The following is a 26,036-nucleotide window of genomic DNA, read 5'->3' as shown; positions in this document are numbered from 1 at the left end:
TCTGGGGCACGTCCGGGTACAGGGCCCCAGCACGTGCAGCAGATGTTTGCATCTTCAGAGGGCCTTGCACAGGGGTGGTCAGTTCTGCCAGCTGCTCCCAGCTGGGCCCGCCGGGCCCTCTGCGGTGCGGAGCCCAGAGCGGCAGGGACCCGATGCCTTCTGTCCCCAGGCAATTCTGGAACAGCAGTGCCCAGCCCCTGCTAAGGAGGCCGTGGCCGGGCCCGCGGAAGTGCAGGGCGGGGGGTGAGAGAAGGGGGCTTCTTTCCTTATTCATTCAGCAGGTGTCTCCCAACATCTGCTGCCCTGACCTGCCCCCTGCAGGAGAGGGGCTGCTCCCCGCCACATGCCTGGTCCTCTACGACCAGGTGGCGGTCGTGGGGCTCCGGGAGAAGTGGCGGAGCTCTCGCCAGGCTGTGAGGCTCCTGGAGATTTCACAGAGGACGTGGGTCAAAAGGTTCCCTTCCTGGTCCCCAGCAAGGGCTGCTGACACTGACCGAGCAACTCCCAAGCGGCAGCTTCCCTGGGGGCGCTCTGTCGGCTCACCTCACCGAAATGCCACGACAGCCTTGCAAGGGATTACTCTCTCCACTTTCCCAGTTAAGGAAACAGACTCAGACGATCTGACCACTTCTTCAAAGCCACCCAAGCGTCTTAGTCCCTTTGGGCCAGGAGAACAAAAACACCACGGACTGTGTGGCATATAAGCAACAGGACTTTATATCTTCTGGTTCTGGGAGCTGGGAAATCAAGACCAAGGCACCTGCAGACGTAGCATCTGGCGAGGGCCTGCCGGCTGGTTTATACATGGCTTTCTTCTCAGTGTCCTCGGGTGGTGGAAGGCAAGGGAGGTCTCAGGGTCTCCTTTATAAGAGCAGTGATACCACCCATGGGGCCCCCCACCCTTGTGGCCTCATCATCCCCCAGGTCCCCCACCTTCTAAACCCATCACGTTGGGGGTCAGGCTTCAACACAGGAGCTTTGGGGGGACACATTCAGTCCACAGCACTCAGCTGGAAGTCTGCGAGGGGGCAGGGTGCGCGCTGGGCTGTGTGAGGCACTCTGAATGCCTGAGGCGCGTTGTTCCTGGGGTTCACTCCCTGCTTTGACTTGGAGCCCCACCTTACCGGCGGCCTCATCCTTGCTGAACTGAGGGGTTCTTTAGTGCGGAAAAACCGGATCTCTGAATTCTCTGGCAGGCAAATGATGCAGCGTGATCGGGAGACGGCTCTTTCCGGTCATGGCGAGAATTGGGAAAAGGTGATATATAGTAATCAGTGCTGAGAACACAAAAGAAGATCAAATTCCCCCCAGATCTCCCATTTGATCTATGAAAGAACTGATTCCAGGGAGGGGTAAGTGACCCAGCCCCACCCCTGAGCGTTTATTCAGAGCTTACTATGGGATAGGAGAGTGATTACCTTCTCATTCAGAGTGAAGAGTCCATTTATGGCACCTGACATTTAGTGAGCACCTACTATGCACCAGGCATATGCTGACCTACTTTCTCCTTTATTTTTTTAAATGTTTATTTATTTTTGAGACAGAGACAGAGTGGGAGCAGGGGAGGGGCAGAGAGAGAGGGAGACCCAGAATCGGAAGCAGGCTCCAGGCTCTGAGTTGTCAGCACTGAGCCCGACGTGGAGCTCGAACTCGCAAACCGCGAGATCGTGACCTGAGCTGAAGTCAGACGCTTAACCAACTGAGCCACCCAGGCGCCCCTTTAATTTCTCCTTTAAAACTCAGGGTGGCCCTCCCGAGGTATCACTGCTTGTCATTAGAGCAGGAATGTGTTGTCCACGGGCTCTCTGCCAGCCGATGGCTGCCGCATCTGCCCACACCCACTGACTCTGCATTTCTTGTCCCCATTTGGCAGATGAGGAGATTGAAGCCCAGAGATGTTGAATAACGTGTCTGAGACTGAGCAGGTAGAAGAAATGTGGGAGTAGGGGTTTGAGCCCAAATATTCCCTGTTCTAGAGCCTTCACTGCCCTACACTGCTACTGTCCCAACTGTGCAGAGACGCAGAAGGTAATGAGCTCAGAAAGGTTAAGATGCACGCTCTAGGTCACACAGCTCTAAGTGGGGCTCAACCCGCAAGTATTTGACCTTCCAGGTGCTGAGTGCTGTCTCTTTATAGTCTGTCCAGGGCAAAGGGCACGTGCCAGCCTAGAGTTGGCTGGAAGTCCAGCGTCATGAGTTCGTGCTATGGGCCAGGCTATCATGGGAAAATAATCGATACAGAAACTACTCTGTGGGCCCCTGTATGGCAGATACCCTGTGAAGAGCTTTGTATCTTATCATTCGAGCTTCGATACAATCCTATGAGGTACATTCTAAAACAACCCCAGTTTTATAGATGATGAGACGGGTGCTCAGAGATGTTAGGCAACCTGCCTAAGGTCACACAGCAAGGACCCTGTGGTCAGGAACGCAGCCTGGATCGGCCCAAGTCTGCCACTCTAACTCTCATTCGGTGCTAAACCTTTCCTGTCCCTGCTGTTTCTTACACCAGGCTTGGAGCAGCAGGGTTTAGTGGTGCAAGATGGGTACATCATCACCGTACAAGCCCTGTGACCTCACCTCGTGGCAGCACCTTAGAAGGTTGGAGATCCCCCACAGTCGTCCTAAAGTCTCGTGGCTCAGGTGTCGCCTGGACCCAGGGTCGTGTTGGCCCTGGGGATGCAGACACGAGTGCTCCCACGCGTGCCCTCCCTTGGCTTCCTTGAACCTGCGTGAGCTTTCCCGTTGCCCGAGGAACAGAGTTTGAGCTAGTAGGTCACGTTGTCACCTTGGTGTGGGCACTGTGCTCAGGCTCTTCTGAGAACCCGCTGTCCTGGCCTGTGGGACTCGAGTCGGGACAGTCGTGTAGGGGACGTGGTAAGGACGTGCTGCTGGTGGTGGGTCTATCGTGAGCGGTTCTCGTGGCCGCCCTACGGCCGTGGGTGTCATTGCCCTCCCTTTACGACCAAGTGGCTGGTGCTGTTCATGTGGCCGACGTCCACATGGCACGTGCCCGAGCTGATCACCCCCTCGCGTCCCCAGCTCCCCCAGCGCTCAGGTCATGACTTTTCCTTTACGTACATCACCAGGGCACACGAGGTCCTCTCTCAGAGCCAAAACAGAATGGAACAAAACAAAGTGTTTTTTGCAAAGTGTTCCTGGGGAAGCTTCCTAACACCTGCCCTGGCCGGGCAGCCAGGACACCTCCCGTTTCTTTGGAAAACTCAGGTCTGCAGTTTCTCCCGCACGTTCCCCGCAACTGGAAATGGAAGCCGCACATCTCCTTACTTTGTTGTTGATGTTTTCTCCCGAATTGTATTGAGCAGTTCCCTCCGCTGACATCCCATGCCCGCTCCCCTTGGGCAGGGTGGGCAGCTCCCTTTGCAGAGCGGTGTTCCCCTCCCTGGTCTCCCGTGCTCCTCCCCACCACTCACCCCCGTTCTTCTCCTTGACAGGTTTTGACCTGATGGATTTGTTCCGTGTGAAGGAGATCCTGGGGAAGAGAGACAACGGAGCACAGAGTTCCTATGTCCGGATGGGATCCTTCCCTGTGGTGCAGAGGACAGAGTGAGTGCTCACCTCTCCTTCGGGACTTGCCCTGGACGCCGGCAAAGCGTGGGAAGGCGGCTAGGCAGCTGTGGTTGTACACTGAGCACTGAGAGGGGCTCGAAACTACTCAGCGCCCTGGGGAGGTCGCCTGGGGAGGTCGGAGACAAAGCGACCGAGCCACTGCCCTGGGAATGCAACCTGTTTCTTAGCAGATCTGTCACTGTTGTCTTTATCGGTTCCCGGGTCCTTCTGTACCCTTCTCTCCATATGGATTTGGCGTTAATCATTCATGCGTGCATGTGTGTTTCTGTCAGTTCGTTAAACAACAAACATTTATGGCCGTAGGTAACGTGGGGCCCCCTCTGGACCAGCCACTGTAGTACATGTCAGGCACAGCACCGCCCAGCCTCACGTAGTCAGTTTGGCCACTGGCACCCCGGTTTCAATGTTTATTGGGTGCCTGGCCTCACACAAGTTATTGGACGCCCCAGTGCCTCAACTGTGTCCTGTTTTCACCAGATGTGAGTGTTTCTGCCCCGCAGAATTGTTGAGAGGATTATAGCACACATTTGTCCAGGGGCTGACACCTGTTGGGTCTCTGGTCAAGGGCTGATGATGATACCAAAGTCAGCGTTCCATTCTGCCCACTTTGAGGCAGACAGATCTTCTGAAAACAGAAGTGATATTTCATCATGACTCTCCTTCTCCATCTAGCAATTAAAGTTCCTTAATTGCTCCCAAGTGTCCCAAGGGCAAGAAAGGTCCTGTGTGTGATGTGACCCATTCCTACTTTTTTGGCCTCAGCCTTATCCCCTGGCTCCTTGTCTGGCTCCTGTTTCTCTGTTCTGGGAGCTTCTAGGCACCTTCTACCCACCACAGGGCCTTCGTTCATGCTCTTCCTTCTATCTGAGACTTCCTGTTCGTCCTTCAGACCAGTGCTGAACCATGATGCTCTCAAAGATGCCTTTCCTCACCTCTGAAACTACCTCAGGCCTCCCCCTATCTTGTCTCATTACAACCTGCATTCCTGCATAAAACAAAGTGGCCAAGTTGCAGCTAATTACTTAATGGTGTAATTATTCATTTAGACTGTCTTCTCTGCTCAGCAAGAAGCCTGAGCAGGGAGCTAAGTCTGGTCTCTGCTGCAGAGCCAGCATTAAAATGAGCTCTTCCTGGAGGAGGGGATCATTCAGTATCTGTGGAATGGATGGATGGATGCATCAGTCCATCCCTAGTTAGTGAAAATGCCCCGTTAGGTCTGATCCCAGCAAACGTGAGCTGGGAACACCAGGCCACAGAGCTGGATTTGGATGTGTGCATTTTCTTTTGTTTTTTTAATGTTAATTTATTTTTGAGAGAGACACAGTGCAAGTCTCCAATGAAACCCTTGGAGCTAACAGAATCATGGCTGCAGGTGCCAACCTGTGCGGCGTTTCTGGAGCAGTGGATCTGGGCTCCAATTACGCTGAGTCCTTCTGAGAGGGGATTTCTATATGGTACCAAGTTGCTTTTTTTTCTTGTTAAGTTTATTTATTTTTGAGAGAGAGACAGCATGAGCATGGGAGGGGCAGAGAGAAAGAGAGAGAGAGAACCCCAAGCAGGCTCCGCACTGTCCGCACAGAGCGAGATCTGGGCTTGAACTCATGAAATAATGAGATCAAGACCTGAGCAGAAACCGGGATTGGAAACTTAACCAACAGAGCTGCCCAGATGTCCCCCAAGTTTGTTTTAGTTGCAAAACGTGGGAAACAAAATCAGACCCAAAGAAGCTCTGATATTTCTTTTTATATTAATGTTTATTTTTATTTTTTTTATTTTTGAGAGAGACAGAGACAGAATGCGAGTGGGTTAGGGGCAGAGTGAGAGGGAGACACGGGAGCAGAAGCAGGCTCCAGGCTCTGAGCTGTCAGCACAGAGCCTGACGCGGGGGTTGAACTCACGAGCTGTGAGATCATGACCTGAGCCGAAGTCGGACACTCAACCGACTGAGCCACCCAGGCGCCCCAGAAGCTCTGCTATTTCAAGGGAGAATAGCATTCTTGTAATTTTTAAAGCTTTAGATTCATGCACAAATATATAGACAGGTGTAATTTTTTATTTGCAGGTGAATTGTGTGCATAACGAAAAGGGGTGTCACTTTCAATATTAATGTTTTTCTCACATGTATAATGTTTAATGGGCAGTTTACACACCTTGTCTAATTTATTTCTCACTACGGTGGGTCAGGGGAGCAAGGCAGGTATTATTGTCATCATTTTTGCCACGTGACGACGGAGACTGTAAGTGGGATAGTCGTGTGTCCACCATCATGGGGTGCGTACGAGGCAGAAGTTGGCACAAAGTCGGGTCGTCCAGCTCCATGGCGTTTGTGTTTCCCATTGTGATCTTGTTATCTTCTGTGTTACTTGTGGAAGGGATTGGTTTGGGCCACTTTTGTTTCCTTTAGATATTCTCTGTCAATGCCCATTCCCCCCTCCTGATCATAATACCTTTTTCATAAGCTATATATGCTTATATGGGTGCTTATGTTTATATAAATGTCCTCAGAAAAAGTCCTGGTCTCTCTCTCTTTATCTAAATATAGAGAGACAAATATAGATGCAGATTTGTAGATCTGTGCTACATAGATCTGCTTATCTGCAAGGATCCATCTGTATTTATCTATGTGTATATAGATGTCAAATGTGCACAGATATGTGTTGTTTCAAAAGTATAAGAAAAAGGTGTGTTTGAAGAAACAGTTCCATGGTTTGACTCATTACTGAAATCAGAAGAAAAATGAGATGAAACACAGTGTCTATTGTGGCAGCAAAGCCCATGTCTGTGCAGTCAGGTGAGAAAGGCCCATCTTCCCCCCGTGGGGACAGTCACCATCCTCACCCCTCAGTTCTGTGGGGGCCGAGCACTGAGTGACAGGCTGCTCCTAGTGCCTGGAGGTGAGCTGGGTGAAATCCCGGCTCAGAGAATGACTCTGAACAGCGGGGGCTCCCTCCCAGCTTGGATCTGAGAACCGAGAATCCCACAAGGAGACCAGTCTGTGCTCACAGGCTCTGCAGCCAAATCCGGGGTCCCAGAGGGTCTGCGAGCCAGGAACCAGGAACCCAGACGCCTCCTCATTTCCCTTCCCGGCTTTCTGGCCAGACGACTTCCGCCCCCTCCATTGGAGAAGTCAGTGCCCTGCAGTCCCCAGGCAGGGCCCTGCCCCCGGAGCAGGACGTGGTCCCAGGGTCTTTGGGGTGAGGGTGCCACCAGTGGATGGTTAAGGGAACTGCTCTGGGGACAGGGCCCCCTCTCTGTGTGGGTCTCTGCCCAGCCACCTACCAGCCAGATTGCGCCGTTAACCCTCAGCTACAACGTGATGATCAGATCACCTCCTTTGTAACTCCTGTGACGAACAGTTTTCATTCTTTTTCTTTTTTAAAAGTTTTTATTTATTCTTTTTTATTTTTCATTATTTTTTTAAGTATTCATTTATTTTGAGAGAGACAGAGAGAGAGTGAGCAGGGGAGGGGCAGAGAGAGAGAGAGAGAGAGAGAGAGAGAGAGAATCCCAAGCAGGCTCCACACTGTCAGCACAGAGCCCAACGAGGGGCTCAAACGCACGAACCATGAGATCATGACCTGAGCCAAAGTCAGACACCCAACCGACTGAGCCACCCAGGCATCCCTCAACAGTTTTCATTCTGAGCGTGGAGGGCAAAGACAGGAACGGGACCCTCTGGGCAGAGCTGAGAGGAGCTGAAGTCCCCCCAGATGAGGGCCTGGCTCCCCACGCTGGGCAGGGACCTGGGGCTCTGCTCCGTGGAGACAGGAGGATGTCCTGGGGCACAGGGTAGGGGACCATGCAGCATGAGACACAGCAGCCGGGCCCTGCTGAGAAGGAGCAGGCAGGGGGAGAAGGCGGGTGCATTCGGCTGCATTTGACCCGGACGGTGGGTGGGTGGCAGCTTAGCGTCTAACATTGATTTTGTCGAATGGTGATGGTTGAGTCAGGGAGGCTTACATGCACCAAGGGGGTACATTTGAAGGCCTGGGGAGACAGTGAAGGGGCCACAGCAAAGGTCTACAGAGGCTCATCTCGAGGCCCCGATCGAAGGAGGCAGTAAAGACAGGTGAGAAGGTGGATGTTAGAGATGCTCGGGAGGTCATTCGGCAGGACGTACTGACCCACGGGGCACCTGCTCTCGGGAAGCGTGAGAGATCGTCCCTTGCAGCCCGCACGCTCATTGCTAAGCCCACTGTCGTCCGTCTCCGTCCCCCTCCAGGGATGTGTTCACACAAGGTTTGCCTGATGAGTATGCCTTCGTCACCACCTTCCGGTTCAGGAAAACGTCTCGGAAAGAAGACTGGTACATCTGGCAGGTCATTGACCAGTACGGGATCCCACAGGTAGGAGCGGCCGCGTCTCAGGGGCCGGGAGCTTTCTGTTTCCTTCTCGTGGGGATGGTGTCATCCGCCGTGTTTTCTCCAGGGCCGTCCATCCTGGGCCCAGGAGATCACGAGTCTGGTGTATGAAGCCCCAGAGAGACGTGGCTTCTTTCCCTGAGGGCGGGTCCGTTCCTGGCACTCTGGGTGGGGGGAGGCAGGAGACCTCATCCCTTCCTGCCCTACAGGTGCTCAGCCGAACCAGGGAGGTGGCTCTGTTAGAGCGGCACAGCTCGTGATAACAGCGGAAGGCGTAGCTCAGGGTCAGCTAGTCCTGGGTTCAGATCTTGTGTCTGTGCCTTTCTTGGTGTGGGCCTGAGACATGCGAGCTTAGCGTCCTGAGTCCTGATGCTCCTCGCGGTCACGTGGAAACAGCTGCCACGGGTGGTTGGGGAAGGTGGGGTGAGCCACGTCTCTCGTGCATCTAGAACAACGCCTCTTATGTGAACATGTCGTGTTACATCGCTTCCCTTCTTACGCCATTCTGCTCTTACCCCGAGTGCCGTTCTTGGCCATCTCAGGTGCGTTTTGGCTTTCCGCCTCCTCGAAGGTAGAACGACTCACCAGCGGCACGCAGCCAAGTCAGGAAGCGGGGTCTCAAAGAGGCATTGGCACAACACGCTGGTTTGAGTTGCAGGCGACACTGAGTTTTGTGCCCGTGCCAAGTCCCCAGTGCAGGGACCGTCCCCGTCTTCGTCATTTACCCTTGTCCCCTTTTGAAGACGTACTCCTCTTCAGCGGGCGGACCCGGTCTGTATTTTCATTTGAGGCTGAAATGGAAGCGTGCTCAACTGGACCCCATTGGCCACGCTCGTGGGCTGTGGCCAGAGGACACGCTGCTCCACACGGTGAGCTGCGGGCCGGGCCGTGTACCGTGGTGAGGGCTGGACTCGGATGCCACACGGGCTCGTTGATGCACCCCTGCTCTCTGTAGGGGTGAGAGACCGTCCTGGGCACTTCGTATATCGAGGCTGTGGGTCTTCTTCCCAGCCTGTTGCCATCTTGCCAGGAGGGGACTGAGTATGTGCGGTTTGTCCCCTGTCTGAAGGAAAAGAGGGATTTGAACCCAGGGAGCCCAGCTCCGCGTCTGTCTCTTATCCACCGTGCCCAGCTGGCTCCTGTCTCCCTCAGTCCTGCTAAATGATGTTTCCAGAGCATCCCTGGTCAGACTGAGATGCGAAACGTTTTTGACCCTGACGGCTGAGTGCCCTGATTTCCTGAGTGTGGGAGGCTGGACGGAACAGATGAGGCTCCTCTCCAGAGGCCGGTTGTCTGGAGGGCAGGCAGCTCATGGTGTCTCTCATTCACGTCCACCTCCGGCACGTGGGTCTTCCTTCTCCAGTTTCGCAGGGTCTGGTGCAGTGGGACTGGGCCCCCGCCATGCATTCTTGCGGGGCAAACCCCCGCCCCCTCGTCTGGGTTCTCTTCCCTCATGGCATTTGCAGAGCTGTGTGGGATTGCTGTCTGCCATGCCTGCGTCCTCCCCTCCTCTTTCCGGAATGAGCCATGGGCTGGGACACTACAGAGCCGTGCAGAGATGGCCCGCCTCGGAGGACCTCAGGCTCATCTGCAAAGAGGCACCTGGCATTTCGATTTCATTGAGTGAGCCTTGATGGAGCACGGTTCCCTGGCGGTCTGAGGGTGGCCCCTTCTCGCCCCGGGGGACATACTAGCCAGACACAGGGAAGATGGACAGAGGCCTGCCAGAAGGGATGTGTAGGCGGAATGCTGTGATTCTCTTGGTCCTGCAGACCTAGATCTTTGTATCTATCCACCACTGCATTTAGTATTTCCAACCACACTCGCGTTGGTGTTCTCCTCACTTGTCATCCACTCATTCCAGATACGATCGAGGGACAGGAAGGAGGCTGGCCCCGCACATCAGAGATGAGGCTCCAGAAGTTTTGGGAGGGGACAAGGTTCCTTGTAAGCAGTGGAGGGACTTCTGTTTGAGCCCAGGCTCTGGGAGGTGGGCAGGTCCAAAACAGGAAGACCGATTCGGAGACTGCAGTAGTCATTGAAGCAAAAGATGATGTTGACCCAGACCGCTGGTAACACTAAACTGGGTGGAAATGGTCAGATCCTGGATGTATTTTGAAGGCAGATCCAGTAGGATTTGCTGATGGATCTGAGCCTTGAGGTGCCTTCCTGAGGTCCCCAGCTGGCCCTGGTGGACACAGGACTCTGGCCTGCCAGGCGCCACTCCGCGCTCTGTGTCTTCCGAAGAAATTTACATCCTGAAGGGAAAGCCATGTCCTCATGAGGCTCCCGCGGTGGTTCAGGGACCCAGAACTCAAACATGGGAGAGCACTTTCTAGAAACAGAAGACCATGATTAATAATAGAAATATTAGGGTATGAGGATTAGAAGTGTACTAGATTGTTGGCCAGGGTTCATAGTTTTCTGTGTTTTACCAACACAGCACGCAGTGCAAAAAAACCTCCCAAATCTCCCCCCTCCACTGTCCAGAGGTCACGTGGGGCCCAGAAAGAGAAACCAGAGCACCTGGGTGGTGTTACAAGAGCTGTGGCTGATGCCCAGCAGTGCGTGGGCACCTTCCTTTAACCTGAGGGCTCTCATTCACTCATTCACTCATTCAGTACCTTTTTTGGGGGGGGGGGTGGCACTATGTGCTGAGTGTTGTCCTCACCCCTGAAGAGAGGGCAAGAGAGACAAAGTGCCTGCTTACGAGGATGGGGCAGGACAGTCAGGAAACAGGTGAGCAAGAGAAATGAACACTGACCAAGCACTCTGAGAACGAGAACAAGTGAATGGAACAAGCGGGGGGATGATGCGAGAGCACATGAGCAGGCTGGAATCCAACTGTGTGTGTGTGTGTGTGAGAGAGAGAGAGAGAGAGAGAGAGAGAGAGAGAGACAGAGACAGAGAGAGAGAGACAGAGAGAGTGAGTGAGTCGGAGAAAGCTTCCACTGTGTGATGCCGTTCAATTTAGTCCCTTTTTCATTATGGCTAATACTCAGAGCAGCACCTGGAATATGGTTGACGCTGCATAAGTGTTTTACATACACCATGTTGATTCACTTAATCCTCATAATGACTTGGTGATGTAGGTGCCATCATTGGTGCCATTTTACGAACGGGAAAATGGCACAGAGAGGTTAAATCACTTTCCGAGGACACACAGCTCAGAAGTGACTTGCCGGTTCGGGTGTAGGCAGACAGCCGCCAGCCCCAGTTTTGGGAGAGGGTTTTAAGAAAGTGGCCAGGGTTAAGGTTGATGATGAGGTTAAGGGTCAGAGTTAAGGAAGCCGACAAGGGATACTGAGGTGCGTCCTGGGATTAGTAATAGCAAGAAGCGGCACCTAGGCGGCCTGGGCAGGGAAGGTTGGTGGTTCCTGGAGGCCATGGGTTCTGGAGCCATGGAGGAGAGCGAGTCCTCACGTGGCCTTGGTGTGTGGATGGACACAGCCACACCGCAGGGAATCAGGCCCCAGACCCTGTCTTCCTGCCTAAGGTCTCCATGCCGTGGGCTTCCCTCGGGCCACGCTGATGAGAAGCCAAAGAGCACAGGAGCCCAGGTGCGGGAGTCCTTAGAGGTCAGACTTGGGGTGCCGGAGCTAGGCAGGGAGGGGTGGAGCATGGGCGTCAGGGCACATGAAGACTGGTCCCACGGGGGGGGCGGGGGCAAGAATATATTCATTCCTTCACTTGCTGATGAATACTTTTTTTTTTTTAATGAAGGCTAAATATAAGTTCATTCATCTATTAGAGAGAGAGAGAGAGAGAGAGAGAGGGAGAGAGAGCAAGCAGGGGAGGGGCAGAGAGAGAGGGAGAAAGAGAGAATCCCAAGCAGGAGAGCCCGATGCGGGGCTCAGACCCATGAACCTTGAGATCGTGACCTGAGCCGAAAGCAAGAGTGGGACACTGAACCGACTGAGCCACCCGGGCACCCCGTGAATTCTTCTTTCTATACGTTACATAATCCCCCTTACCTTCATGTGTCTGTGTTTCGCACTGTCATATTGCTGACACGGGGCACCTTGCTTGCCTGCTGCAGATGGTGCTTGGTGAATACGTGTAAGGGAGGAAGCATGAGGGAGTGTCCATTCATTCATTCATTCATTCATTCATTCATTCAAAGAACAACAAAAGTAAAACTTTCTTCCAGAATTTCCCAGGCATTTTGCAAAGGGCGGGGCGTCCTCCAGTGAATGTGAAGATACGTGAGTCCTGCCCCTAAGGAACTTTATCCTCCTGGGGCTTCAGTTTCATTCCCACGGTGGGAGACAGTGTGGGGTCTCAGCCTGGCATCTGGCTGGGCACGTTCTGTTTGGCCAGCCCAGGGTTTTACGGAAACCAACCGGGGTTTCTCACTGGTCTCGGGACTCAAGTGCTTTGGCGTGAGTTGTCCCACAGACGCACAGAAGTGCTCGTCCTGCATAGTGCCACCAGGCACGGGGTTGTGGCCCCTGGATTCAGGTGGAGCCCAATTATTGCATACCCAGTGCAGGCTTAGGACAGCCTGCAAGTTGGCACCAGGGCTGAGGAGGGAACCGAGGCTTTGCCCAAGGTTGCCCAGTGGAGAGGGTCACGGCCAGGACGTGACTCGGGATTCTGCAGCCCCTTCCCCTCTTGCCCTCTCTCCCCTTGGGTCCCTCCCGTGCAGCTCAGGGGGCCTGTGGTCCTCTGCTCCCCAGGTCTCCATCCGGCTGGATGGCGAGAACAAGGCAGTGGAGTACGATGCCGTGGGTGCCATGAAGGACGCCGTGAGGGTGGTGTTCCAAGGCCCCCGGGTCAGTGACCTCTTTGACCGGGACTGGCACAAGATCGCCCTGAGCATCCAGGCCCAGAACGTCTCCCTGTACATCGACTGTGTGCTGGTGCAGACGCTGCCCATCGAGGAGCGGGAGAACATCGACATCCAGGGGAAGACCGTGATCGGCAAGCGCCTATATGACAGCGTGCCCATCGACGTGAGTACTGGGACGCGGGGATGGGGGGAGGCTCTTGCACCCAAGGTCCTGGGGTCACCAGGGCAGGGAAGCCTTGGGAGTCAAGTGCCCTCGCCTCCCCCAGACTTGTCCGTTTCATTTGTCAAGATGTCATCTTGGACTGCTGTAGGAGGGAGGACCCCACCTCAGAAACCGTATTGGAACCCAGGGTCCCCTTCATTCATTCATGCATTCAGTTGTTCAGCTGGTCATTTTTCACATGTATATTGAGCACGTGCTGTGTACCAGGCGCTGTGCCCAGCAATGGGGACATCTGTCTGCATATGTATCTGTAGGTAGTAGATACGGAGAATTCTAAACTTTCCTGTGTATTTAAATAGAGCCTTTTTTTTTTTTTTTTGCTTTCTTCTCTGATTGTAGAAAATTTGGAAAACACAGTATATGCAAAATAAGTAAAAAAAAAAAAAAAATTGTCCTCCATGCACTGCCCGGGGATGACAACCGGTGATAACTCCGTAATGGTACCAGTGTCCTCCCGTGTCCTTCCATCAGTGTTCTTTCTTCCTGCTCTTCCCGTCTCCTTTTCTCTCCTCTCTTTTTCTTTTTCCCTTAATTTGTATTTCTTTCCTCTGGAGCTGCCTCCGCACCTCCGTGCACACAGACGCGGGCACCGTAAGTGCATGGCCCCGAGACGCGCATGCGCAGGGTGCTGGCACTCCCTGCGTGCGATCCCTTCAAGCCCAGGCAGCCTTACCTGCCACAGCAGGAGCATCCGCCTCCCAAGGAATAATCAGATCACGATTTGGGATAGCTCTCTCCAAAACCACCTCTTATCCTTTCTTACACTCTCACGCGTGTCTGTTATCAAAGATGTTGTTGGAGGTGAGCTCAGTTCTTTGGAGTTCCTGCAAACGATCCATGGTTATCCCAAATCCTAAATTTAGGCAATCCTAAAATTGCTTTTTGCTTTTCTTCCTAAGAGGATGGGTCAAAGCTTTTCTTCTTTCTTCTAGCTGCTTCGATGCACTTTATTACACGTTGTGTTTAGTTACTGATGTTTCCCCGTCCTAATCAGCAAGCCTTGGGTCTTGAACATGGTGCCATGTGTCCAAGGACACTTTCCTCATGAGGAGCACACCTGCCCGTCAAGTTTGAGCTGTAGACCAGCTGATAGGGTTCCACTGGGGCATGTGCCCTTACGATCAGTGATTAGGTTGTAAGGTAAACCATTTTTGACTTTCTCACATAATGTAAATTTCTCAACAAAGTGCCCGAACATTTATATGCCTACCACCGATGTACAGCAGTCCTATTTTCTTAAGTCCTCACTGGTATATTGATATATTTTATTTTTTAAAAGATTTTGTTTTTAAACAACCTCTACGTGCAACGTGGGGCTTGAACCCACAACCCCGAGATGAAGACTAAGCCAGCCACCTACTGAGCCAAGCAGATGCCCTGATGTATTTTATTTTTAAATGTTTTTTGTTTTGTTGATCTGATGGGCATATGATGGTATTTTTTTGTCTTTTCCACCTGTATTTCCCTGCTTCTGCCGCAAACAGCCATCCTGTGTATTTGATTGCCCACTTGACATCCCCTCGGTGACTGGGGATGCCCGTAGCATTTGCCTGTTTTTATGATTATGCTGTGTGGGTTTTTTTTTTCTAATGACTTCTAGATAATACATATATATTCTGAATATGAATTGCATATTTATTATACGTTGTGAATATTGTTTCCTGATCTGTCAAGCACAAACCATAAGCTAAAAAATTGAGTAATTTTGAACACCTCAAGATTCAAGAAATGGTGTTATGGCCAAAAAAAGCACCATAAACAATGTTAGAAAGTCTCTTACAACTTGCATTGTTAGCTGAAGAAGAGATTGTGAACATTGCCAGTATGTACAGATTCCTTGAAATGAAGACCAGAGAAGGCTGGCCAGAGGGAGTAGGGCAGAGGAGAGACGGGGCGGAGGGAGGCAGGTGGCACCCATGAGCCGTGCCCGCGCGTGTCCACCTCCAGTCCCCTTGAGTGGTCCTGCCGTGGTCACGCACGGAAGCGATCTCGGCTGTGCCTGCTTGCTCCTTTGACCTCTACAATGGAAACCAGGCTGATGCTTTCCGTATGTCGCTGCTGACAGGGTGAAATAAGATAGTAAACGTGGGCCCAAAGCAGAGAAAGAAAATCCTAAAAGCAAGTAAAGCTACAAAATCGTCACTCAGACTGCTGCAAATTCCAGCTGAGAGCACCACGCTGTGCCCGCCCCTTCGTGCCCCCACCCCGCATCCGATCCAGGCTGCCTCCCAACCTTAGGAAGCAGATACCATGAACACCTCAGTTCACGGCCAGGGAGAAGGACGCTCCTTGAGAAATGTCCTGGGTTTTCTCAGATTGCAGAGCCAAAACGTGGCAGAGTTGGGATTTCTGCTCAGACAGCCCGTCTTCAGTGCCCACCTGCAAACCACGCTTTGGCTAAGACCACGGGCGTCGGGGCCTGGTGAAGACAGAGCTGTGGCATGTGCACGATACAAGTACGGTCATGCCAGTCCCCGTCAGAGTGTGTGTTATTGTCACAAGCACAACCCCTTTAACCCTCCCCACACGCCACGGAGGGGGCATTGCTCCTGTGCTACAGGTGAAGAGTCCAGCTCACAGACAGTAGCTGGTTTGCTTAAGCCCCCCCCCCCACCAGCCCTGGGCCAGTGTGGGGTGAGGCAGGATGGGTCTTGGGAGCAGCCTGTCGGTGAAGCCTGTGGGAAGGGCAGAGGTAGGGCAGGGAAAGCTCAGCGTTGCATCCGAAGATATTCCCTGGGGCTGCAGGGAGCAGGTGGATGTAGAGGAGAAGGAGGGGTGGGCCGTTAGGGAGCAGTGAGAGGCCCGGCGGTTGGGGGCCTCCTCAGGGATAGCGAGGTTCCTGGTGCCTCCCGCTGAGGGTGGGGGTTCAAGAGGAATGGCCAAGGAAGCTGACAGGCATGTAGGCAGGGGGATGCGGTGAGGGTGCCATCCAGCTGGGGGAGAGCTGGGGATCAGAGTAGGGGTGGGGAGGGGCGATCCTGGGCCCTGAGGGTGGAGCTTGTCTGGGATGCTCGTGATGCCAGGGTGGGGGGCCCTTCCCCATCCCTGTCCAGAGGCCCCGCCGGCCTCCCCTTCCCTGTGTCTCAGGCCTCTGCCGGTCTCCCGAGTTGGTCAGTGAGGAGCATTCTCCCTCTCGGAGACCAGAGGGATTCACCTCTCCCACCCTCCACCTGTCCGGAGCCATCTCCTGGCTGATGCTGGTGCTGGGGACCAGCACCCGCCGCCCTCCTCCGCAGGGTCGGCACCTGGGTCTCTGGGGCTGCCTGCCCGGCTGCTCTAGAGCAGGCCCCCAAGCCACGGTCAGCATCTAGCACGGGAGGACCGCAGGGACCAGCACACCTGTTGGCGCTCTTGTTCTCCTTCCATCGCGCCAGTTTGGGGGTCCGGCAGGCACCCCCACCTGGCGTCTGCGCACTAAGCGCTGGCCTGGAGCAGAGACACCTCACTCGCACTTTGCCTGGTCCTGCCCACTGTGTCCTCGTGCTCCCTGGGTTCATCCACATTGCAGCCCGAGAGCTCATTCGCCCCATTGTCCCCATTGATTTGTTTACATTTAAATGTTTATTTATTTATTTTGAGAGAGAGAGAGACAGGGCATGAGCGCAAGTGGGGGAGGGGCAGGGAGAGAAGGGGAGAGAGAGAATCCCAAGCGGTTTCCTCACGGTCTGCACAGAGCCCGACGTGGAGCTCGGCCTCCTGACCCTGAGATCATGACCAAGAGTCGGATGCTTTACCGGCTGAGCCACCCAGGCACCCCCACGTTGTTAGCAAGGAGGTGCAGGCACAGAGAGATTCAATAACTTGCCCAGAATGGCCAAGTGGGTAAGCGGCTTCACAGTCTGCTTGTGGGTTCTGTGCTTTACTGGGTGTCTGGTACCCTGGGTGTGCGTCCTGCCTGACTCTCACCTTCGATGGTCGCATTAGGCCCTTAATTGGCCTCTTGGCACCCCCAGTGTGGAGTCTGGGGGCTCAGCGGGTCCCTTTCTCTCCTTTCACCACGCCATTAGCCGAGTGTCCACTTTGTATGCCATACTGGGAATCCCAGAACCTCTGACATTTGTCAACAGAATACCACACCCATTTCCCATTTCCAGCTGGGTTTCTAGCTTGAAAACAAATCCTAATGAAGTATGTGGCAGGAGATTCAATAAATTCCTCAGCCTGTTGTCAATCTTGCAAAAGCATGGGGTGGTCCAGGGCCTTGGACACAGCCAGAGAGACCACAGCATGGCTGCAGCTCTCCCTGTGACCCCCACACGCCTCTGTGCCTCACCTGGTCCTCGCCCAGTCCCGCGAGGGTGCGTCACCGCCTTCACCCTACAGCAGAGGACACAGAGGCTTGGGTTGGCGTGCCTTGACCAGCTGTGACGAGAGGAGCAGGGCTGGGACCCAAACCAGATTTCAAGCTCCCTGCACTCCCTAGCCTGTTACCCCGGCGCAGCCAGAGAAGGGTCACCAAGCTGCGGGTGGTTGACCCTGGAGGAAAGCCGGGCCAGGGAAGACCACCTAGGCTGTCGTTCAGACAGAGTTACTGAGAGCATCGATGTGAGCAGAGAGCTGAGAGTCGAGTGGGGACCAGAGGGACGTCAGCAGGTAGGTTCCTGGCTTGGTGGGGGGAGGAGACCAGACGCAGGAGCAGGGTGGCCAGAGAATGATGGGACTTCAGGTGGCCGGAAAGGGGTCCCTCTGGCTCCCAGACCCTCTCAGCCACCTGGGAACCTCTCTGCCAGGCCCGGGCGTCTGTGCTCTGACCGTGACCCTGCGCGTCTGTCTCTTTCTTCCCCGGCCCTGTCCTCACAGCCTTGCCAAACGGACCAGCTGCTGGGTATGTGTTTGCTAATGAAGAAAGCAGGACCCTGTCTTGAAAATGGGCTTTGTTCAAAAGCACGACTGTATGTTTTGTCATTTTCTCCTGTTCTGCCGGCTGGCGTCTCACAGGAAGTAAAACAGACGGATGGGATTGTTAACTGAACTGTGGGGTGGGGGGGTTGTATCCCCGGGGCACCTTCTAGAGCCAGCAGGATGAGGCCAAGCATTGAGCAGCCGCATGGCGGGTTCGCTGGGGCCCTCCAGCTGCAGCACAGGCCAGCCAGAGGTGGGTAAAGGGAGGCACGAGGCCAGGGGCACGTAGCACCCATGTTTAGTAAAATAAGCATCCCTCTATTCGCTGGTTCGGCTCAAGTTCCCTCAACAGATGTGTGTGTGTACACCCATGCCTCCTTCCAACCATTCATTCTGGGCCTCTGGGACTCTGCCGGGTGCCAGAAACGGTTCTGGTGTTGGGGATCCAGAGGAAGACAGGGGAGAAGAGATGCCTCATGGGGTCTACGTGCTGGCAGGGAAGCAGGTTTTGAAAAGTAAACTAAGAAACATGTGCGCAAAGACGTTTCGCGGCAGGGGACATAAAGTGACAGGCGATGGGGCCTGCACTCAGGTGGCACTTGTGGAGGTGAGGGCATCGTGGTTTGGGGAGGTGACTAGGAGTTCGCTGGGTTTTCAGGGACTTTCCTAGATGAGGGACCCCGTGTAAACGCACGGATGTGGGAAGCCAGGAGGTTGGATGCTGTGGGATGTGAGTGCGGAGTGAGGGGAAGGACCCCTGGAAAAGCAGGCAGAGCCAGGTGCTGGGGGACCCGAGTGTCCCAGAGAAGGCCCGGGCTTTCTGTGCAGACTGTGTGTGCATGTGTGTATGCGTGGGCCTGTGTGTGCGTGTGCACATATACACGTGTTGTGTGTGCATCACACATGTGTGTGTTGTGTGGGTGTGTGCATGTGGATGTGTGTGTGCATGTGTGCATATTGCACATGCTTGCACGTGTGTGTTGTATGGGTGTGTGTGCAGACGCATATGTGTGCCTGCGTGCACGTGTGTATTGTGTGGGTGCAGACGTGTGTGTGTGTCCATATGTGTGTGTGTGCATGTGTGGGTGTGTGGGTGCAAATGTGTGTGCATGCTGCACACCAAAACCCTTGTAAGTTGTGTTGAGGGACTGCGGTGTTAAAGGGGGTGATGGTGGCACATTTACTGTACAAAGTTGACTTGCGCAGCCGCGTGGAGATGCCATGTGGGTTGGGCATGAGGTACTTTCGGAGGCTTCCAGAGACCGCGGTGAGAGCGCCCTGAAAGGAGCTCTAAATAAACGCGGTGGCAGTGACAGGGGGGCGGGAGGTGGCGTGTGACAGGGAGCCTAACCTGCAGCCTGCAACCTCCTTGCACTTGGGGCTGCCACTTCTAGAAGGGCGTGCAAGTAGGTGACACATAGGCTCCCCCTGGAGCTCAGCCCAGGGCGGGGGGTGGCCCGGCTCAGACCAGAAGGGACCCCGAGGAGGAGGTGGGGCCTGCTGGAACCATGGGGACTTCGGGCTGCTAAGTCCCCCGGGACTCACCCCCATCCTCGTTATCCTTTCCAGTTTGACCTGCAGCGGATTGTGATTTACTGTGACTCCCGACACGCGGAATTGGAGACTTGCTGTGACATCCCCTCAGGCCCGGTGAGCAGACTCCTGCACGCAGAAGAGGGGAGGAAACTCAGAGGGACAGCGGTGTCCAGGGCCTAGGAACCGGCATCCAGGGGCCGGGGTGTGCCCACCTTCGGAATGTGGCCTGAAAGGGCTCCGTTTCCTGGGCACCCGGCGTGTGGGTTGGGAGGCACGCAGGCCCCCGGTGGGGCTGCAGTGGTCCTGGCTTCAGTCAGTGCCCTCAGGCTGCAGGCCGAGTGCTGGAGCCCAGCTGCAGGGAGAACGGACAGAGGCTGGCAGCATGGCCGTGGGAGGGACTGACCCGTGCTCAGAAGAGGGGAGACCGAGGCACCTTGGGCTGGTCGGCAGAGGGGAGGAGGCAGCTCGCAGGCAGGACTGGGAAGTTCAAGACAGACCAGAGTTTTTCCCCCTGACCCTCCAGGTGGGTCAGCCTCCCCCTGGGACCTCTCCACTTCTGCCCCCTTCCAGGCTCTCTCTCTCCAACCTCTCTAGCAAAACCAGTCCCAAGGCTGCTTGGAGGGCGGGCTTAGTGACAGGGCCTGTTCCCAGGGCTGAGGGCTGAGGTCCTCACATGGTGCTCCGTGGGCCCCGTGCTCTGGACGTGGTGATGGAAGCCACCAGCGCTCGGGGTTTAGACTCACACAGGCCTGACTCTGGACTGAGGAAGAGAAGGGGGTCAGGTAAGGGTCCATGAGAGCAGAGAGGTGGGAGGGGTAGAGGTGGTGGTAGGGAAAGAGGACATTACCAAGCACCTGCTGGGGGTCAGACACTGAGCTGTCCCACTGACTCCTCCTCATTGTGCATCAAGATAGACACACCCTTACCCCCATTCTGCAGAGTGTAACACTGAGGCTCAGAGGGGTTAGCAGTGCCTGCAGTTGCTGAGAAGCCAGCAGCTGAGAGCAGGTCGACCCAGGCCCTTCTGACTCCAAGGCCTCAGGAGCCCAGGACCTGTGGCCAGACATGACCCGACCTACCCCCCACCGCTCAAGTGCAGGCTCCTTGGGTTCCTGGCTCCCGTTGCGTGCACCCCTGCTGGGGCTCTGTGCAGAGTCAAGAGCCAGGTTCTAACCCACTTGGATTTCCTTTCAGTGCCAGGTGACTGTGCTAACGGAGCCTTCGCCCCCGCCCCAGCGGCCTCCCACCGTGGGCAGTGAACAAATCGGGTTTTTGAAGACCATCAACTGCTCCTGCCCGGCTGGAGAAAAGGTACCCTCCCCATTTGACCCTCAGCCCCCAGCCCGGAGCCCCCAGGGCTGAGCGGGGCAGGGTGGTCACCACGAGCAATGGCGGAGGTGGGAATTTCCCATCATGCACGAGGTCGGCCAGGGCGGATGGCCCCAGGTGCTGAGGGAGCCCTTCTTGTTCCTTGGACTCTTGTGTGTTGATGTTCCAGCTCATGAGGACGGAAGCTCTCAGACCCGTTAAGGTTTTCCTGGATTTAACCGTATTCCTGAGGTTTTTCTTGGCTCCTGCTGGTGCCCTCTCCACTCACATGCAAGTAATCAAACCAGATCTGGTTTGCGAATGAGGTTCAGAGTAGGCAGCATATAAGGAGAGTTTTATCTACTTTGCTTCTGATTTACAAACAGAGTGTTTCTATGAACACCACCAGCACCATCCACTAACCTGGATTAAAGGTCTCCTCCGGCGCCCAAGGCCTTCACCTCTTCCGTTTTTCTGTAGACCGGTGGCCTTTTTGATAAGACACAACAAAAATGAAAACACAACAAAACGAAACACCAACATTTTCCACTGTTTGAGCAGAAGAACTTCACCGAACACCCGAGGATGCCAAAAAGCAGTACTGTGCTGGGGAAGGTCCCCGCGAGGTTCTGCGGGGCCCGTAGCCCAGGGCCTTGCCCCACGGCCTGCAGTTACATCCCCTGCTACATCCACCCTCAGCTCGGGGCCAGCATCCCCGAGGTGTCGGTGACTTTGCAGGGGACGAGGCAGACGGAAAGAAATGTGAAATCACGGTCAGGTTCGCGGGAATGGACATACTTTCAGTACACATGTCCTGGCAGGCAGACTCCCTCCTTCTCTCCCTCCCCTCCTCCTTCTCCATCACACCTTCCCTCCCTTCGTTCTCCCTGGAGAGCCAGACCTGGGGAGCCAGGGAGCCCCCAGGAGCTCTCATCAGGTGAGGCTGGCAAACGCTGGCCCGACTTGCTGAAAGGAGCCAGCTCAGCCTTGCCGGGAGCTGAGGCTTTTTCCGAGCAGGGGGTGAAAGTGGAGGTACCTTGGCCTGGTGCCTGCTGGGTTAGGATGGGAGACGTCGGGCAGGGAGCCAGGGGGAGCACACAGGGCTGGACAGCCGCCCCTCCCCTGGCCCTGGCTTTCGATTAAGAGCCCCAAGTGAGAGGCTACCACGTGTGGGGCTTGGGTGACCATCAGGTGCACACAGACTGCAAGGAGGGAGGCCAGAGCCAGTCCTGCCCAGTCCAGACTTTTCCCCCGAGCCCGGCTGTGCCCTGAACATGTCCCCCGGGGGCCCTCGTGGTCCCTGGCATGGACCTGTGGGAGGGAAGTCTGGGGTCAAGCAGGCCTCCCCCTCCTGCTCCCTTCCCACCCCTCCCCACACTGCGTGGCTGAGGCAGGTCCCCTGTGGCCTTTCTAGCCCCATTTCTCTCCACTCTGCTCTCCCAATTTCCAGGATTCCTCGCAGGGATCATGACTTGTCTTCTGGCATTTGCGTGGACCACCCCTCCCCCCCTTTATCTGGCTCATGCCTTGTCTTCTCTCAAGATGTCCCCGGGGAATCCTTTCTGAGCATGCTGTCGTCTATGTGAATTCCCTTCTCCCTCCCTGTAGCCTTCCTCCCTTCCTTCCATCATCCACCGTGTACCCCTGCAATAGCTATTTACTCAGCACCTGCTATTTTCAAGACCCTGTGAGCCATTCCTCTCCCTGTGCTTCCATCTACCCTAATAATGATCACATTTGGATTAAAAACCTCTACCCATCTTCACTTCCATCAGGTAGGTTTCAGATGGCAAAGATTCAATCTTGACATAGCTGTGTTTTCAGCCACTGATGTATATAGCCTGATTTTATTAAATAGTGGTGGAGCTGAGGGACAGGTGGATCAGGTGTGAGGATAATGGGCCGATGGCAGCTGGAGAGGTGGGAGGGAGGGACAAAGGAACACACCATCTCTTGCCGCAGGACAAGGTCTTTCCTCTTCAAGATTATCTTTCACCTTACACATTCTCAGCCTCCAATTCTGGTGGCATCACCCAGGAGTCCATTCCCGGATTCACTCACCCATGCCTTATTTTTGACAGTAAACAGTAAGCACCCACTTGTGCTGAGCACTGAGGTTTTAAGACATATAGTGCAAGGTCCTCCGAAGTGCTCCAGCATGCTGTGGAGCCCGGGAGCGCTGAGGTGCTCCCGGCCTGGGGGGCTCGCCAGCAGGCTGCTTCCCACGCACAGGTGGCGGGAAGGGAGGCTCTTCTCCCTCCCCCAAGAAGAGGCCACGTGGAAGAGCTTCAACAGCCACCTCATGAAATAGGGGTGGCCTCTGGATCGCCATCTTTAATACTGTAGAAGATAGGGTGCACGGGGCCAAGGAGATGTAAGCATTCTCTCCTAGGAGGCCGAACTCGGACAAGGGCCATGGGAAGACTTGGCTTCCAGCGCTTTGAGTCTTTGAGTCTTTGAGTCAGTTTACAGAACACTTACGTTCTTCACCGAGGTCAACGTGCCTTTTGGGTCCGTGTTTGCCTCTCTAGAACCAAACGTGTTGCCTGTAAACTGTGTATCAGGCATTCCGATGGGCGCTACGTGAGGTCAAACACACAAAAGATTACTCACCCCCACACATGTGCACATGACATCTGTGAATGCATTGAAAAACAAACGTGTTCCTGAAGTGGCGAAGTACACAGCGTTGGCATTTTTAGCGATGGGTGTTACACATGCGTAAATGTAAGTGGATATGGTGTCCCTTCCTATACCTCAGCATGGCGAGATGTACATACGTACCATTGTATGAATCATGTTCCGTTTGTTTTTAGCGTGACGCTATTTACAGGCACCCACAACTTAACGGCTCAGAATTTTTAATCTAGTAATAAGGTCTTTTACACAAATAGCATTTATTTTATTTTATTTCAATTTCATTTTATTTTGAGAGAGAGAGGATGAGTGGGGGAGGGAGGGGTAGAGATGGAGAGAGGAGAATCCTAAGCAGGCTTCATGCCCAATGTGGAGCCTGATGCGGGGCTCGATCTCATAGACCATGAGATCATGACCTGAACCGAAATCAAGAGTCGGACACTTAACCAGTTGAGCCACCCAGGCACCCCAACAAATAGCATATGTTTTATAAAGTGAACCATGTTTAGAGTTAGGCTACAGACATGTATTGCTTCGGTATTTTGGTGAATGATAACTACAGGAACCTTTAGCAGGCCACATGATATTTTTTAGCTTAAGAGGTGGCCTAGTTGGGGTAAACATGGCCCATGGGGTACCATCTTGTTTGTCTCTGTCTGAATTCCACTGATGGCTGCATAGAGGTGATACCAACATATCCCATGTAGTTTGAGCTTGAGATCGGGGGTTCTGAGCCCCAGGAAACCTTGTCCAGCTGGCTGGTCACAGGTGGATCACTCAGAGACTGGCCTGGGAGCGTGTGGGTGGATAAACAACTACTGAGGACAGACGGACGGAAATTCTACAAAGCCTCACTGGTTTCTTTGTCCTTCTTCCTGTAGGGCGAGAAGGGGTCCGATGGTCCCGTGGGACTCCCCGGCCCAAAGGTCAGTATGGGCACTGCTCAGGGGCATTTTGGGGCCCAGATAAGCCTTCGCCATGCTCTGTAGATAGACACAAAAGTGGCATGTTAGGTGATGGCCCTGCGGTGTTGGCTTCCACCATGGTTCAGGTAGAAGGATCGAGCAGGTGGCGTGGAGTCTGGAACCTCCGTGTCTCAGTCTGAAAACCTGAGTGAGAAGAGGGGGGCTTAGAAAGCCCTGGCCCTGACCCTGACCCCATTTGAGGGGCTCACCTCTCTGTGGTCGGTTAATTCTGTGTCAATCCTTTTAGGCTGCTGCATTCCAGAAACTTCGGGGTGGGGCTGGTCCGAGTCTGTTTAGATGGGCCTATTATATTTTTCTGTAAGTTGCCTGACACTCTTTTTTGCACAAATCGTTCAGACTCGTGAGTTGCTCAAAGCCCAGCACCTCCCCACGGGGGCCCCCTCCTCAGTCATGCAGCCACCTCTGGGGCTCCCCGCCTTCCTGGGTTATTAGTGCTTACAGAGCTGGACAGGGCTGTCTTCTCACGTGGTTCTCTGGTCTCAGAAAGCTCAGACCCAGAGGGATGCTAACTGCCTGTGGTCACACAGGTAGGGGGAAGAGGTCAGTGTGACCCAGTGGCCATTACCTGGTCTGCTGTTTGAAAGAGGGGCTGCGTGGAAACCCACAGAGATGACACCCTCCCCTTCTATACCTCTCTCTCCCCCCCCGCCTCCTTTCTCCCCTGACTCTGCTGGGCTGGGGAGCATGGTCACACACACACACACACACACACACACACGCCCCACCTACTCTGCTCTGCTCCCCTCCCCTGGTGCCAAAGGAGAGCAGCTCGGGGCGGCCCAGGGTGCCAGGCGGTCCTCGCGAGGAGAAACACAGGGATTTATGCCTCACTGGGCACCCCCTGGGCTGTAAGCTCAGCCTCTCGATTGTCAGATGGAAGTAAGGAGCAGAGGTGTCTGGGGGGCGGGGGAGGAAGCGGAGAGCATTTGTCTGGAGCAGTGTTGTTTATGGAGTGGCTGTGCTGTGGCTGAACAGATCCAGGGCTGGGCAGGGACCTGAGCAGGGAGGACGAGGCGGGGGGAGAGGAGACTAGGAGGGACTCGGGCACTGCCAGCTGGAGATGCACGTCGCTCCCTCAGAGCTGATTTGCTGTCCTGGGGCTTCAGCCTCACCGGCCAGATTGTCCCAGGCTGAGGCTGAGACTGCGAGGAAAAACCTGTGGGTCCCAGTGGCCTCATTTATTTACCCACATGCAGCTCAGGTCGGGTCAACAGTCACGGTCTGGCGACCCCAGGTGCCGAGAGGCCCGTTCTAGTGCAGGACGTTCCAGTGAATGAGAGTCGCATCCCCAGCGCTCACAAGCCAGCACAGAGAGGCATGCATGGGATCGCCTGTGGGGAGAGCCAGGGTAGAAGGCCCGTGGGTCCAGCAGGCTGCATGGGAGCCTCTCGGGGTAAAGAAGGCAGGGGAAGAGCATGGCGGGCCAAGGGAACAGCATAAGCAAACTAGCTTAGGGTATGAAGTGTGAGGTGGGAGTGGACACAGGTGAAACTGCATACCAGGAGAGGAGAAAGACAGGATGTTGAGGCTTCCTGTGTTGGGTACCCAAGCCCATCTTGGATCGGCTGCTGGTACAGTTGGAGGTGGCCCCACTCCCACACTCAGCCCTTACAAACTGTTTCCTCCTCTGCGTGCCCTCCCTGTCTTCGTGCACTGCTGGGAGGGCTCAGGACCTTGTGGGCACAGACTGGGCATACAAATGGCATCAGGGGGCCCTGGCTGGCCTCTGGCAGTTTCGGAGTACCTTCCTGCTTTCAGTC

At 54.7% G+C, this 26,036-nt stretch overlaps 1 protein-coding gene across 1 annotated transcript in view; it reads left to right on the top strand.

Annotated features, from left to right (window-relative positions):
* COL22A1 (collagen type XXII alpha 1 chain) overlaps positions 1–26,036 on the top strand; it is a 257,921-nt gene that overhangs the window by 53,622 nt on the left and 178,263 nt on the right. The window contains exons 5-10 of the mRNA XM_042973098.1: positions 3,456–3,567; positions 7,814–7,937; positions 12,632–12,907; positions 19,379–19,459; positions 20,540–20,656; positions 24,172–24,216. Of these exons, the coding sequence (XP_042829032.1) occupies positions 3,456–3,567; positions 7,814–7,937; positions 12,632–12,907; positions 19,379–19,459; positions 20,540–20,656; positions 24,172–24,216 (755 nt within the window). The remainder of the gene's footprint in view (positions 1–3,455; positions 3,568–7,813; positions 7,938–12,631; positions 12,908–19,378; positions 19,460–20,539; positions 20,657–24,171; positions 24,217–26,036) is intronic.

The sequence above is a fragment of the Panthera tigris genome, chromosome F2, assembly GCF_018350195.1.
Source record: "Panthera tigris isolate Pti1 chromosome F2, P.tigris_Pti1_mat1.1, whole genome shotgun sequence".
NCBI lineage: Eukaryota > Metazoa > Chordata > Mammalia > Carnivora > Felidae > Panthera > Panthera tigris.
The sequence above is the reverse complement of the archived record's forward strand: the minus strand, read 5'-3'. Positions and strand labels throughout refer to the sequence as shown.